Below are 13760 nucleotides of genomic sequence, written 5' to 3' on the forward strand. Positions count from 1 at the left end.
CGCCGCTGTGGAGCGCCCGGCACGCGGAGGGCGCCCTGTTTGTGCGCCGCTGCCGGCGCCCCGGATGCCGCCCGGCGCCCGGGCGCACACAGCAGCCACCGAGGGACCGGCCCGGTCCGGTCCGTCCCCAGTCCCACCCCGCCTGACGGCCATTCTCCCACACAGAAAATGCTCCGAGGCGAGCTCACGACCACCGCCTTCCAATCACAACACAGTCTCGGCGAAAAAGCGGCGGTGAGCAGAAAGAAAAACCGGAAGCCGTCTTGTGTCTCACGACCGTTGACATCGGAGCATCACAGGTCTGGCCAGGTTCCCACGGACGGGAAGCTGGACACGGACAGACTACCGAGGGACACGGCTCTGTCACGGCGCCGGGAGGTCACGACTGGACGGCTCGCCTGGAGGGGACGGTCGCTCACGACTGGACGGCTGGACTCGACTGGATGCGAGTGGGCGCCTAGACAGACTCGATGCCCGGCGGCCCGGCTGGACATGGCAGCGACCCGTATCGATCGGTGAGGGCGGCGCCGGGGCTATCAGACGGGTCACTGCGCGGACCAGAGGACCCCTTACCCGTCTGGAGTCGAACGCTCCTCTTGTCAGGAAGGACAAGAATCCCACATACTCCAGGCTCCTCCAGTAGAGGACGGAGATTCCTACGAGCGATCTCTAGGAGTAGGAAGCTCTCTCCGCCCCGCCCCATGTCATGCGGACGGGGAGGGTGCGGTGCTCGACTGGCGGACCGCCGGCTGGGCTGCGGAGCCAGGACCGCCCCCGCCCCAGGATGCGATCCTAATTGGTTTGGCTACGCCCACCCGCGCGCTGGAATGTGCCGTACCATCCGCGACAGCAGACCGTTAAAGGGAGTGTAGCCGGCAGCAGACATGAGAGGTAACAACAACATATACGTCAGTACCACTACTTCACATGGGCACCTGCCGCCTACAGACAGCTCTAGTACAGCAGTAAGACTGAATATATGCTCATTTTACACCAAAAAGATGGTGCAGAAGAGCAATATTGTGGAGGTTCCTGGTTTATATAGCGCCTTCACCGTTTATTACCTTTTCGGGGCCAAAGCTTAGCTGTGAACGTCGACATTCAGAGTTCATTTCATGCCTTTAATGGCAGCGCGCTTTTCATGCGGACATTGCCATCTCATTTTATCCACACGAGTAATTTTTACATTTTGAATTGTTGTGCTATATATAATCCTCGGAGGCCATCAGCCGCACCCAGCGAGGCCAATGGAAGAGCGGCCATCTTTATGGTCTACACCCCGCTGCTCCGAGGGCGGGAAAGTGGCAGCTCTAGCGGCTGAGATGACAGCGATTGGATCCGTTTGGAACATGATGATCTCGGACGAGTCTAGCTCGATCGGAGCCGCTCAGGCGTGGCAGTGGCTGTCCAAAACGCGCCTGAAAAATGACGGCCACTCGGACGTCTTCACCTCATTTATCGTCCAAATTTGCATCTCCTTATCAGCAGAGAACACCCTCCCGAGTGAGTAGCATCCTTTGACGGCGCTGGAGGAGAAATCCCGCTATACGGTCATGCCTTTGTCTTCCCTTAGCCGAGGCTATTGACCGGGCGAAGAAGTGAGGCCTGCTGCTCCTAACTGCTGCTCCCTCATTTGTTTGCGTGTTGCGGGGGGTAATTAAATCCCGAAATCCATTCGGGTCGATCGCTCCCAAGAGATGCATACACAGATTGACCACATTTATCTATGCCGGCGTCAGGGAAGTCAGGGCAAAGTGAACGGAACACTTCTCTTCAAAGACACCGCACATGCCGCTTTAGGCTTCGCTGTCACGAAAATGACAACATGTGACAGCGCAGACGGCTCTCTGGTGCTCTGCTTTGACCTCCTTTATCCCTCTAATCTCCACACGGCAGTGACCTGAGCGCTCTCCCGGCCCGTGACCGTCTCTGACCCCGGGAGCACGAATCCCGTGACGAGCGCCCGGCGCAGTGACACGAGCTGTCGGCCCGTCAGAAGCTGAAGGTCCCTGCCGGCGGCCACGGATAATCACCTGTCCGGAGCGGCCGTCGGGCGGCGGTTATCGTCAGCTCGGCACATCACCGACAGCGACATCGGTCAGAGACGAACGTCCGACGATTATCGATACTGACGACCCCGGAGTCGGGAGGAGCCTCGGACGATAACGGGGCCCAGGGGCCTTTTACGGCATAATGAGTCCATCTATCGCTACCGATTCGCATCAAAGGCATACGACCTGATTTTATAGCGGGGAGATGATTTTAATTCGCCCGCTGATGAGGACTTGTTGATTTTTAGAGCTGATGGGAGGCCGGTCTGGACTAGTTTGCGTCGTTCGCTGAAGCGTGGGTTTTTCAACTACACGACTATTTATGACTGTTCCCGCGGACCGGCCAGTTTCGCTCACGACGTTGGGCGTGAGAGTAAAAATTTGCCCCTTCGTGACTGTAGGCACTCAAGAACAAAGCTCCTGGTCACGAACATAACTCAACGAAATTTCAGCGACTTACTTGTGGAAGAACTAAATATTCAAATGTGCAGTGGCACCAAACATGTTCGCTAATTTTACGGATTCTTACTAGGTAACTTAAAATTGCTTCCAATGGATTGTAGATAAGCGTCCTGGGAAGAATGCCTGTGTAAATATACAAAAAGGCAAAATGACGCCACAGAAATGAGGAAGCATAAGCAATGGCAGACGCACCGAGGGAGCAAATGTCACATCTTCCCTAAAAATTTATGTTTTACTATACGAGCACGGGCAGTGCATGAATAGAAACAAGCGAACAACTTCACCAGTTGCCCTCACTCTCAAACTTTCCGGGTAGTTCAGCTTATGAAAACTTTAATGATAAAAGTGATGACTTCAAAAGACGTCTTATTAATTCGTGTTACACGTAGCAGTCATGCAGTAATTAATAATGTTTTAGCTACACTACCGCACAACTTCACGAATAAAACTTAGGCGAATATTAACTCTGCCCTCACGCTTTCCGTGAAGTCGGGCCTGCCTTGGCTCGGTCACCTTACGAGAGCCGCGGCCGGCACCAGTTCAGCGCGGTTAAATGTCGCGTCGCCAACCCTCTCCTTATCATGCAGTCTGGTCCAAGTTCAGGCCGGCAGTTTGCTGATCTCCAGCAGGGCAGGGCGACGTTTCGCCGCGCCGCGTCGGCGCCAGGGCCAGAATAGACACCCGCGGGCAAACTGCCGCTCTGAAAGGGCGATGAGACGCCGCCCGGAGCGGACTCTCAGGTCACAGACGGCGCCGACAGAGCGGACGACGTCCTGACCTCCCCGGAAAGCGTCCACGTTTCAGACCAACGACGGTGTCTGTCGGCGGCGCTTGAGACCGACGGCCGTGTCTGGATTGACTCCAGGGCGTCACGGGAAGCTAACGACGACTTCTGGCGACACAAAGCCGGACAACGGTCGCTCAGAAGCTCCGGTGTCGTCGTTTGGTGGCTTTACATCAGATATGTATGGTGATGTCCTCTTACAGTAAAGAGCCGCAAAGACCTAAGCAGCCGAAGCCGCCGCACAAGTAGATGCAGCGAGTGGCTCAGGGCTAATATGGACATGAGAGAGCTGCTAAGTGACCACTCTTACGATATATGTGGATGCTTTCAAGATTGAATGTCATTTAGTAGAGTTTCCTAGTCAAATCCCTTGCTGAAATGTACGTTTAGGGCTTTTACGAGCCAACATGTTCTTCCTTGATGGAATATCAATAACAGCCTAATGGCTGTCTGCAGAGGTGCTGCATTGGTGCTGCCCCGCGCCCCTGCACGGATGTAGCCGACCGGGGACGCGCTGAATTGCAAATTTATACAAGAACCTGTCAATCACTCAGTCGTTGACGAGACACGATACACTCAATAGGCCACGATACAGGGTAGGACAGGGCTGTCCATGTGTTTTGAATCCCAATGATGTTGAATCTTGAATCCCGTTGGCCTGTACCGTCTCAGGTCAATCCCAGGTAACGCGGCCCGATCTAACGCGGCCCGATCTATCGGCAGCGCGACTCTTTGTCTTTCTGTGAAATTTATGGCGTGATATTACCTCGTACGAGCCCTATGTCGGCCCAGCGATTGATCCTGGTAAAATGTAACGCCACCATGGCGCGGTGGAACGACCACAGGCTCACCACCGCTTCACTCCAAGAATGGACTATCGACTGGGACGGAACATTCTGTACACATGTCCATGGCCTGCCCACATGCAGCGGTCAGGGTTTGATGTGCAGGAGCGCGTCGATCGGTTAAAGGTGGCCGACTTATATGACGAGCTCGTGCAGGCCGTACGTGACACATGCCGTCCATTAGACGCCACGTGTCCGTCAGACCACACCACACGCACGTGTCATCGTGCACGTCGCCACGTGTCATATTTGGACCGGTCACAGTGACACTGACACATTTCCGAGCCAGAAATACCCGGCCAGCCCACTCTCCCGCCTACACCTGGGTCGTTGCTGCCGCAACAGAAGTCAACACTGCAGCGGAGTCGTCACCACTGTCGGTCAAGATTACTTCACTAATACGGGCAGGCAGGTTCAACCTCAGGTGACATCTTCGAAAATATATAGTTTCAGCTTTTTATTGGCGGTGGGCAACAAGAGAATGATGGAACAACGGGTTTCCCGTTTTAGGCCATATAGGTCACGGGCTGGTGAACGGCTTGATGCCACGATCGCTAACGGCGACGGTGGAAGCGCATTAACGATGATGAGACGTTCGATCCAAGTTATGAGGGCCGATTGTATTTAAAATGATGGCCCTGCAATCAATCACCATTTATTAGTAGGCAGGCCGGCGGTGCTTATTGGAAGTCATGCAGCCACTAATAATTGTGAGTGATATGGCGGCGGCGCGTGCCACGAGGCAGCTACCCAAGTTGGCCGCGGTCCCCGGGGGATATTGGTAATTGATAATGCGCTGCGGGCCGCGGCCACCCGCTATTACGAATCCTCGGCTTCAGGCCTCCATGTTTACGATGTCACCCACCACGATCAAAGAGGCCGGTGCCTCGCGCTGGCACGAACCAGGCGTTATCAAATCAAACCGTAGCACCGAGATGTGATAGGTCTCCGAGCCATGGTTCCTCTCACAGAGCCGCCACAATCTATGTTTGTGTTTGGTGCAGCTTTAGCGGTACCAAAATGCGGCGTCGATTCGTCACAAACCTATCACTCTGTTGAGAATCAGTCCCTCCTGATATAGCGCCGAGTGGAACAGATTTTGGCATAAACAGGACACCATCCAATCTGCCCACAGGTCCTGGAAATAGCGTTCACCGAACTTCCACAGATTCAGCAACGGTCTCCGAGGGCGACCCCCAAGCCCGCAGCGCCGGGGGTGTATGTGTCGCGTGCAGGCGGCGGGCACGGTCGTGGTGACTCTGCCAACACACGGCAACCACCGAGTGACGCGCCACGGGTGCAGCGAGATGTTTGCAGGGTCACGAAGCCGGTCGATTGGATTGGAGACCGCCCTCACCCTCGCTCTCCGACCCAGTTTGGCGACTCCCCCGGTTCCACTTGCATGGGCCGGACGTGCGCTGGGACGGGGCTGGATGATCCTCGGACATATTTACACACACAGTTCGACGCGGCGACGAATGCAAGATGGAAAAAAGCTACTTAAGCTTCATTTGATTTGACCACGCCCAACGCATTTCATGTTATCTTAACAGAAACGGCCATTTCTCATGGTCCTCATATTTTTTATTTCTTTTCGCCTTTTTCTGGAATTGCTCTTAAAGACATCGTAATTTCAAGTTCGCTAGCTCCGTCATTCCCATCGCTTCATTACCGCCAACTAATCACCTTTTCCCGCCATATAGCACTTGATTGCCGGTTGTATCAACGGTTATGGCCCATCATGAGCGCAATCTCTGTCGCTGATGATTTCACAGCAGTCCTTTTCCATGAACATAAACTCTGAACTTCCGTGACATCCTACGAAGTGACCCGGTAAATTCAGAACTGTCCCCTTTCACGTTAAAGTGACAAGTTGCAAAGTCGCACGCCGCCGTTTGCGAAAGCGTGTAGGCTCGATCACACATAAAGGCGACCGGAAAAACATTTCTGGAGTTTGAGCGATTGGCCTGTTATTCTCTACGTCTGAGGAGAGGTAATAGGGAAACTTTGCTGCCGTCAAAAAAGTTGACGACTCTTGAGTGAAACTAGCTGTTTGGGATTTAAGCCGAAGCGATGCCTTGGGTCGTTCGAAGTCTGTGCTGATCGGTCCTGATCAGTTCAGAAGTGAGTGACGTCTTAGTCGGCAGTCATGTTGTGTGAATTAAAGCTTTTCTGCAGCCAAAGTGTAACTCCGGCAGTCACCTTTTTTAGTCTCAAGCCGTGAGCATTGAACATCAGCTGGTGTGATAACTGTCTGCCATTCATCGTTGAATTTGAGCATTGTAAGACAAATGTTAAATGTTTAAGAACCATTCTTTTTAATTCATTTCCCGTTTGAACCAGTGTAATTAATCTGCAGGCTAATAGGTGAAGCCTTGAGTAAGCATTGTAACACTGAAACGTAATATTTACAAAATATATACAATCAACCATTTAAAATTAAACAATCATGGCCCACTTAAACACTTTCTTAAAAACATGAAGCAAATGGCAGCAGGGCACACAAAGCGTTCCGCACGGCGGCGGGGGCCAACGATCAGCGGGGCGGTATGGTGTTTACAGGGAGGTGGGGTCATGCTCTTGGCGCGACGTTCAAAACATTAGCCGGCTTCGCCGCAAGCTAGAGGGCAGCCCACGGAGCTTTAGTGCGACCAGAGATCGGGATAATGAAGAGCAAAGAACTTACTTGTGGTGTCCAGATCTGCTGACGCGATGGAGATGAGAAACGTCACCAGCAGAGCTGGAGAGGTCATCAGCTTCGGAAGCATGATGAGGTCAGATGGCGGCCCAGCTGGGCTGCCGTGGATTTCTTATTCAAACCTCCGAGCGGTCTCGAAGTGGAAAACCACACTGAAAACAAATCGACACAGTGAGGGCATGTTCTGTACTGGTAACACATCAGTCATGTGTTAATCGCACACAAAACACAATAAGGCTGTGTATTTTCACTCTTGGCGGGACCTTCGACACGTTTGATAACACAGAAAACAGAATAATGGCACACTTTTCTCGTGCCAAGCACGCTGGACGAATGTAATGCATCAGTGTATCGAAATCATGTGTTGTCGGATATGGTAGACGTGTACCCTTACACAAATATACCGTGCCATCCACCAGTGAGCGACCTCTGAACCTTAACTTCAGATGGGGATAACAGAGGGCGTTTTTCGAGCACCGACTTTTATGCTGCGTTTTTGTAAAAATTTGCCAAAGTTTTTTTTAGAAAGGTCAAAATGCACAATACAGCCGAGGGAGTCGATACATGATAAATTGTCTAAAGCAATATGCGCTGATTACATCAAGTGCAAGCTGAAGCATAGCTAATTAACGTCTGCTTGGAGGAAGAAACTCCTCGGTCTATATAGGATATATTTGAAAAATCGGTGGCCGAAAATTTATCCCGGCTGTCTGGACAACAGTATTGTGCAATAGTCCTCCAATTTGGGGCATCGTCATTTGGTGCTCTGATTGAGCCGTCCACGTGACGCGTTCACCCTTCGGCTCTGAAGTGGCCGACCGGGCGCAACTCCAGCTCGTGTATGGGTCGGCGGCCTCGTATGGGTCGGCCGGCCGCGTGCTCAGCCCTGACCGCGCTCTGACCGTATGGGTCGGCCGGCCGGGTGCTCAGCCCTGACCGCACCCATGCGCCCGATTCCACTCGGGGCCCGGCTTTGGCAATCAGCCTGTCCAGCCAAAGCCAAAGTCCCTTCGACTGCGCCCCGGCAACAAACTACATAATAACCACGTGTTTCCTTCTTTCACTTGCGATTTGTGTTAAATTTAGTAACACATTTACCTTGTATTCTGCAAATGTATTCACACAAGCCTTATGTGTTGAAGACGCAATGATATTGTGTTTTAGGACACAGCACGACTGGGTTAACACATTTGTAAATTGACACGTCTGCGACGGGTCAAAAAATGCATGATGCAGGGTACACAAGAAAACCTAGTTAACACGCTCTGCCTGTGCGTTTTTAGTCGTTTTTTGTGTCATTTTGTTTTCAGTGCACGGTCCAGTCCAAGAAGCTGTTCAGCTTCCTCTCATTCGTCCTGTTACTTAGGCCTTCACTGTTTTCACAGTGAGCTGAGTGTCCTATGGATTCCTGCAGACAGGCGGCTAGCCCATGTCTGCTCTGACTGTGGCACAGATGACTCGGAGGCAGGTCCACACCTTCAGCTGGCTCTGCGAGCCCCCTGACCGCTGCACGGTCTGACAGATGGACCGGGGTGCACTCAGCGGCAGCCTGAAACAGAGACAAACCGGTCAGTGGGAGCCGAGGGGACGGCATTACAACTGCAGGTCTGCACAGTACATCGGCATTACGCCCTATATGGATGTCATCAGCGGCGAGCGTCACACAAAGTCGACCGGTTGGCTGCAGCCGCGCCACGGCAAGGAGTTCTCGGAGATGTGATTACACGGCGAGCGAAGTCACTTGTTGGATTCGATCCAGACGGTATTGTATGCCTTTGCATCCAAAATCGAAGGACTTCAGAACATGTGCTGTAGCAAGATGAACCCTTCCTGTGCTTGGGTTTAGGTCTAGCTCCAATCACACAAGGGATACGAACCAAAAGTAAACAGATCGCGTCTCACACATATCCACGTGGAGGGTCGCCCGGGAAGACGCACTGCCCGCCCGGTCGGCCGCCATTGTGCCCCTATTGTGGTGCAGGACTCTGTGGCGACATATTGCCGTGCCACTCCAGAGCCGATAGTGTCCTATCAGGTGTCACTCGCCGGCAGCTTATCGCCGCGTAATGACCCCCTGATCACATACACAGCCGGGCACACACAGACAGACACACACGGGGTGGCTATTCGCGGCGGTCGGCGCCGGTCAACAGCGGCGCTGAGATAGTATCGGACCCAGTTTCGGCCGGCCGGCAGGGCAGTTCGCTTGGCCGCACAGGTCGGCAGAGGAAAATATACGGGCCAGATAGGAAATGGTTGGCGAGCAAGGCTAGCGTTCTAATGCGGGAGCACATCCGGGATTGGAAAGTATCGTACACTTTGAGCAAGCGTGTGTAGATGACAGAGGCAGAAGTGAGAACTGAGAGATGAAAGGTTCTTTAAAGCGATATTTGAACATAGTAGGCTTCACATTGGCCGGCAACGCTGCACTGTCTGCAGCTCTGCCATCGCTTTGAACCATTCGGCAATCGACGCACGCGTCGTGCTTTGGAAGGATATTCGTCAATTTGAAGTGCATCTATCGATAAGCAAAACCATTTTACGTCAAACCGTTTAAATTAGCCTGAGAGATTAAAAATTTCAGCTTTGGAATAGATCGTCCGTTGATAAATTGTAAGCCGTTGTTGCATCATTGACAAAACTGTGCGTTTCTACCTTCCATTTCTGATGGATGTCATCCACAGCAGCTCCATCCATCACACCCGTCTCAGCTCTCCCAATTACGCGTCAGAACCATCTGCCGATTTGCCGGGCAGCTCCGACCGTGCCGGTAAAAACTCCGTCGGATGTTGCTGCTTGCAACACCTCGAACAAGGCCTGTGTCTCTCACTTCTCAGCCGACAGACCACCACCAGGAGGAACAGACGTGGCAGCCGCGCCGATCAAAGTCCGCTGCAGTCAGCGGGCGGGCAGCACGTGTTCGCTACGTTGCAAACTGTTGCTTACGTTCGCTCGTAGGCTGAGGTCACGGCCAGAGAGGCGCTCGCGCTCATGTTTGAATGGAACACGATGAACGGCCGCTGGCGGATGAATGGACGGTCAGGATGACACATCCATTCACGTGTGCTTTAAGCAGACAGTTGGGTTTTCCTGCGCTGTCTTTCTGGATTTGACTGACGCAATGCGTTAGCCTGCTTTGCTTCTAAATCCCAGAATTCCCTAGCTTGTTTTCGTTGTATTTAGACGATGTCTGCGCCGAAATCCCCTGGCTACAGCTCATGACACCTGAGACATCTATGTCTTGATCTTACAGCCTCGTAACAGAGCTTATTTATGCATTATTCGGGGAGCTCTGATGTTTCGTGGCTCGGCGCGGCGTGTCATGGGGCGTTGTCATGACAACTTGCATACGCTGCACAGCAGCAAGCAGGATTGCAGAGGGAGGCGGCACGCGCTGCGAGCTCTGTGGGAGGGGCTATTCTGGGCGGGTGCCGGCGTGGCACCATGTGTTCCGGTTGATGACTTTGATCTCAAGATAAGCTCGAATAAGTGGCAGCCGCCTCATGACTCCGACCGACGGCGCTCGGCCGCATAATGTCGACTATTCAAAGGCTGCACTCGCTCCGACATTTTCATGTGATCCATATATGTAGGGTGTACGCTGTGCAATAGAGGCCGCCTGTGTAGCTTTGGAGTATGAAGTGCCCTCCCGCGTTGGTGGCAGCGAAATACGGTCTGAAATAAGGCTTCGCCAACGGGCGGTGTTGACCGCTGAATTAGCAATGCGGTGACCGCGACTAGTGGCACACAAATAAGGCTGATATTTATCGATCTGCGGGATATTTATCCATTAGAAATGCAGCACGCATCCGGTCGTACTGTTTGACCTTAGCATGACATTTGACGGTTGAGTTCAATACAATGTACTATGTATGCATGTAATGTATGCATGCAGCATGCCAGCTTGCATAATTTTGTATGATACAAGATTAAGAAGACAGATGCCAGTTGGTTGACTGTCGCCATGCCTGCAACGATTTATCGTCAAGATGCGGCTGTTCCCAGATTTATGGTTCAGAAGTTCAATCGATATCAGCTTAGCTAAACATGATTTGGGTTTAACTGATTTTCCGATAGCGGTAAATTTACAGCCAAACCAGCTGGTTACTTTATGGAAGTCCAGTGCAGCTGTATACCTGCGGCACTATGCACTTACAGCCCATGGGAGCGTGGGCCAAGAACCCCGTGAGCAATAGGAGGCGGCTTCATGAAAGAGCACAGCTTGGATGGGGAGCTGCGCCTGCACGATGCACGCCGAACACTGCACAGTGCAGGGTGCAAAATTGCATAGTGAACACCCAAATTAGCTCCAAATAGCATTTTCTGTATTTCCTGACGAATGGACTATTGATAATTGTCTAACCAATAGCATTAAGTACGTTTTGACGAGGAAACTGTTAGTATTTAATTAAATCACTGTCAGTAGGGGAGAGTGGGGCACATTCGTGCAAAAAATGGATAAACCCATATATCTGTTCTTTGGTTAGTGCAATGGCAAAATTGTTGATTGTAGTATGGAAAGGAACTATTGCAGATAGTTTTCCTCTTTAAAAGTTATCCTCTAAAATTATTGCTTCCATTAGAAAAATTGACTTTTAATAACTCTGAACATTTGCACGAAACTGCCCCACCTATGGGGCACATTCGTTCAAGAGGTGGGGCACTTCCGTTCACCCTGCAAAGTTCGAGAAATTACCGGGCATTACCAGAAATTTACCAAAGGAAATTGGCAGGGGGTCATTTCACTTGATTCCTTTCGACAAGAATGCATTGCACAACATATGTAGAAAGAATGGGCTGCATAGGCGCGGGAGCCGGGGGGCAGTGGGGGCAGCTTGCCCCCCCCCCCCAACTCTGGGGCCGTGGGGGCGGTGCCCCCACAGCTTTGAGACGGAATACCACACTTTTTTTGCAAATGTTTTCTTTTTTTGTTGAAAAAGCAGAGGGGTGAAAAATAAGTGGCCTAAAACCGGTGAGAAAACTAGATTTGGGGGTACCCTAGGTTAATCTCTATTATGGTGTGCCCCCCCCCCCCCAGTCGGAAAGTAGTTCCCGCGCCCCTGATGGGCTGGCCAACAAGAATGTGCCAACTGCCGGCCTCCGTGACCTCGCCAAGTTCGCGTGAATTGCTCGTCACGACGTCGCAAGCAGTCGAGACTGAGTCAGGCGAGCGTCATTAGAGAAACCTACTACAGATAAAGTCATAAATCGCAAAAACTAAAAAAAAAAATATGCACGAATGTGCCCCCAGGCAGTGCGTACACGAACCTGCCCCACAACGTTATTAGTAATATATTTCAAAATTTCTTTTTGAAAAAATGACACTTTTTTCAACAAAGAAGTTTGCAGCAGTTCCGTGAATAGAGTGAGCTTCTTCACCCCCAATTTTGAAAAGCTGAACCACATTTCCGAGTCAGGATCTCGAAAATGGATAATATGAGAAAAGTTTGGAAAGCTCACGAATATTACAAATTTGCGTTTTTATCAAGCATGACAGCAGGTACAGTGTTGTCTTCTACGGTGAACGAAGGGCGGCAATGATAGACATATTTCCATAATTTACCTTGAGCTCGTGCAGTCACTCGTGTTCCCATAAACTGCTGAAAACGAATGTGCCCCATGCACGAATGTGCCCCACTCTCCCCTAATCAAAATCTATTCCACAAGTTGATGCAGCTGCCGAAAAATTGTTCCTACTGCACACTGCCATTTCGAAGTTCGCTAAGCCTCAATGTCTATTCAGGGCCATTCGTAACGGCACCAGCTGATCAAACGACCTTCGTCTAATTACAATACATACGAGTACAAGCTCACGAAGTTCTCTGACGTCACCGAACAGAACTGTCTCGGACACAGCATGCACCAGTGCGCTACCGTCGCGTTTCTAGTGATCTCATTATGTAGCGAGCCAGGTCACGGAGCGAGACGTGAGACCGACTAGCCTACTCTCCAAATCTCATTTCAAAAGTTAGCTGCACCATTGATGAATGACAGAGTAGTCGTTCAGCGATTGACCCGGGTTCTGAGACGTTTATTAACGACATTCGGAAGGCCACCTCCCTCCAGGGAGAGGAGCGACTCGGGTGGGCTCCCTCTCTCCGCCCCCGCCCGGTGCCGACTTCCGGCGCGTCGCGCACCATTTGTATCCATCGCGCCGGTTATGTCGATGGGCGAATTACGATGATTGGCGGAAGCGTCAGTCACCATCGGCTCTGTCAATTAAAATTAGCCACGCGTGGGCGTGTTGGCAGCTGGCTGGGCGGTGCCGTTCACTCCCACTCTGCCTGCTGAGAGTTCGGCGAGAGGGGTCATGCGAGGTCAGCCGAGGTCACGTCAGGCTCGCTCCTGCTCCGACTGAAAGCGCAGCGATACTGCATCTCGGATACAGTATCTGGCTGGACTATCACCGCACAAATCTCGGCCGCTCGGCGGCGAGCGATTGTGAGTCACCTGTCACGACCAGTTCCCACAGAGCTAGCATGTCCGGTGCTGAAGTTGAGCTCACTGACCATGTTTCGAGCCATTGTCGTCCCAGACAACGATCTGCGACTCCTGTTGCGGCGGCGGTGTCGCCTGCTTCCTGGCGCCGACCCGCCGTTCCGCCGTTGCCTCCGCGTTGTCGTGGCGGCGGCGGGCGATGGCAGTTCCACCGAGCTCTGTCGCTGCACGACACGGCGCCGTCAGCGGGCGCTGGAGGGAGGAGGCGCGGGCGAGCCGTGCCGAGTCGTCCGTCAGGCCGGTCAGGTGACATGGCTACTGTCCGGGTGACCCGAGCGGTCCTGGCCGCCGTCCAAACAGCCCCGGGTGGGAGCGTGCAGGCCAGGCCGCCCGGCCGGCCAACCGTCTGCCGTCGAGCGCCTACTGCATGGTGCAGAGTTGGTTCGTCCGACGGCCAACATGGATTGGGATGAGAACCGGAG

The 13760-nt window shown here is 52.5% G+C and overlaps 1 protein-coding gene across 2 annotated transcripts in view; it reads right to left on the minus strand.

Annotated features, from left to right (window-relative positions):
• Nucleotides 1-13760, minus strand: part of LOC122391665 (nephrin-like) — a 56869-nt gene that overhangs the window by 39190 nt on the left and 3919 nt on the right. For both annotated transcript variants that reach the window (XM_043385798.1, XM_043385799.1), the window contains exons 2-3: nt 8317-8389; nt 6829-6992 (exon numbers count right to left, since the gene is read on the minus strand). In XM_043385798.1, the coding sequence (XP_043241733.1) occupies nt 6829-6910 (82 nt within the window). In that variant the 5' untranslated portion in view covers nt 6911-6992; nt 8317-8389. The remainder of the gene's footprint in view (nt 1-6828; nt 6993-8316; nt 8390-13760) is intronic.

Source organism: Amphibalanus amphitrite, unplaced genomic scaffold (genome assembly GCF_019059575.1).
Source record: "Amphibalanus amphitrite isolate SeventyFive unplaced genomic scaffold, NRLGWU_Aamphi_draft 000448F_arrow, whole genome shotgun sequence".
Lineage (NCBI taxonomy): Eukaryota > Metazoa > Arthropoda > Thecostraca > Balanomorpha > Balanidae > Amphibalanus > Amphibalanus amphitrite.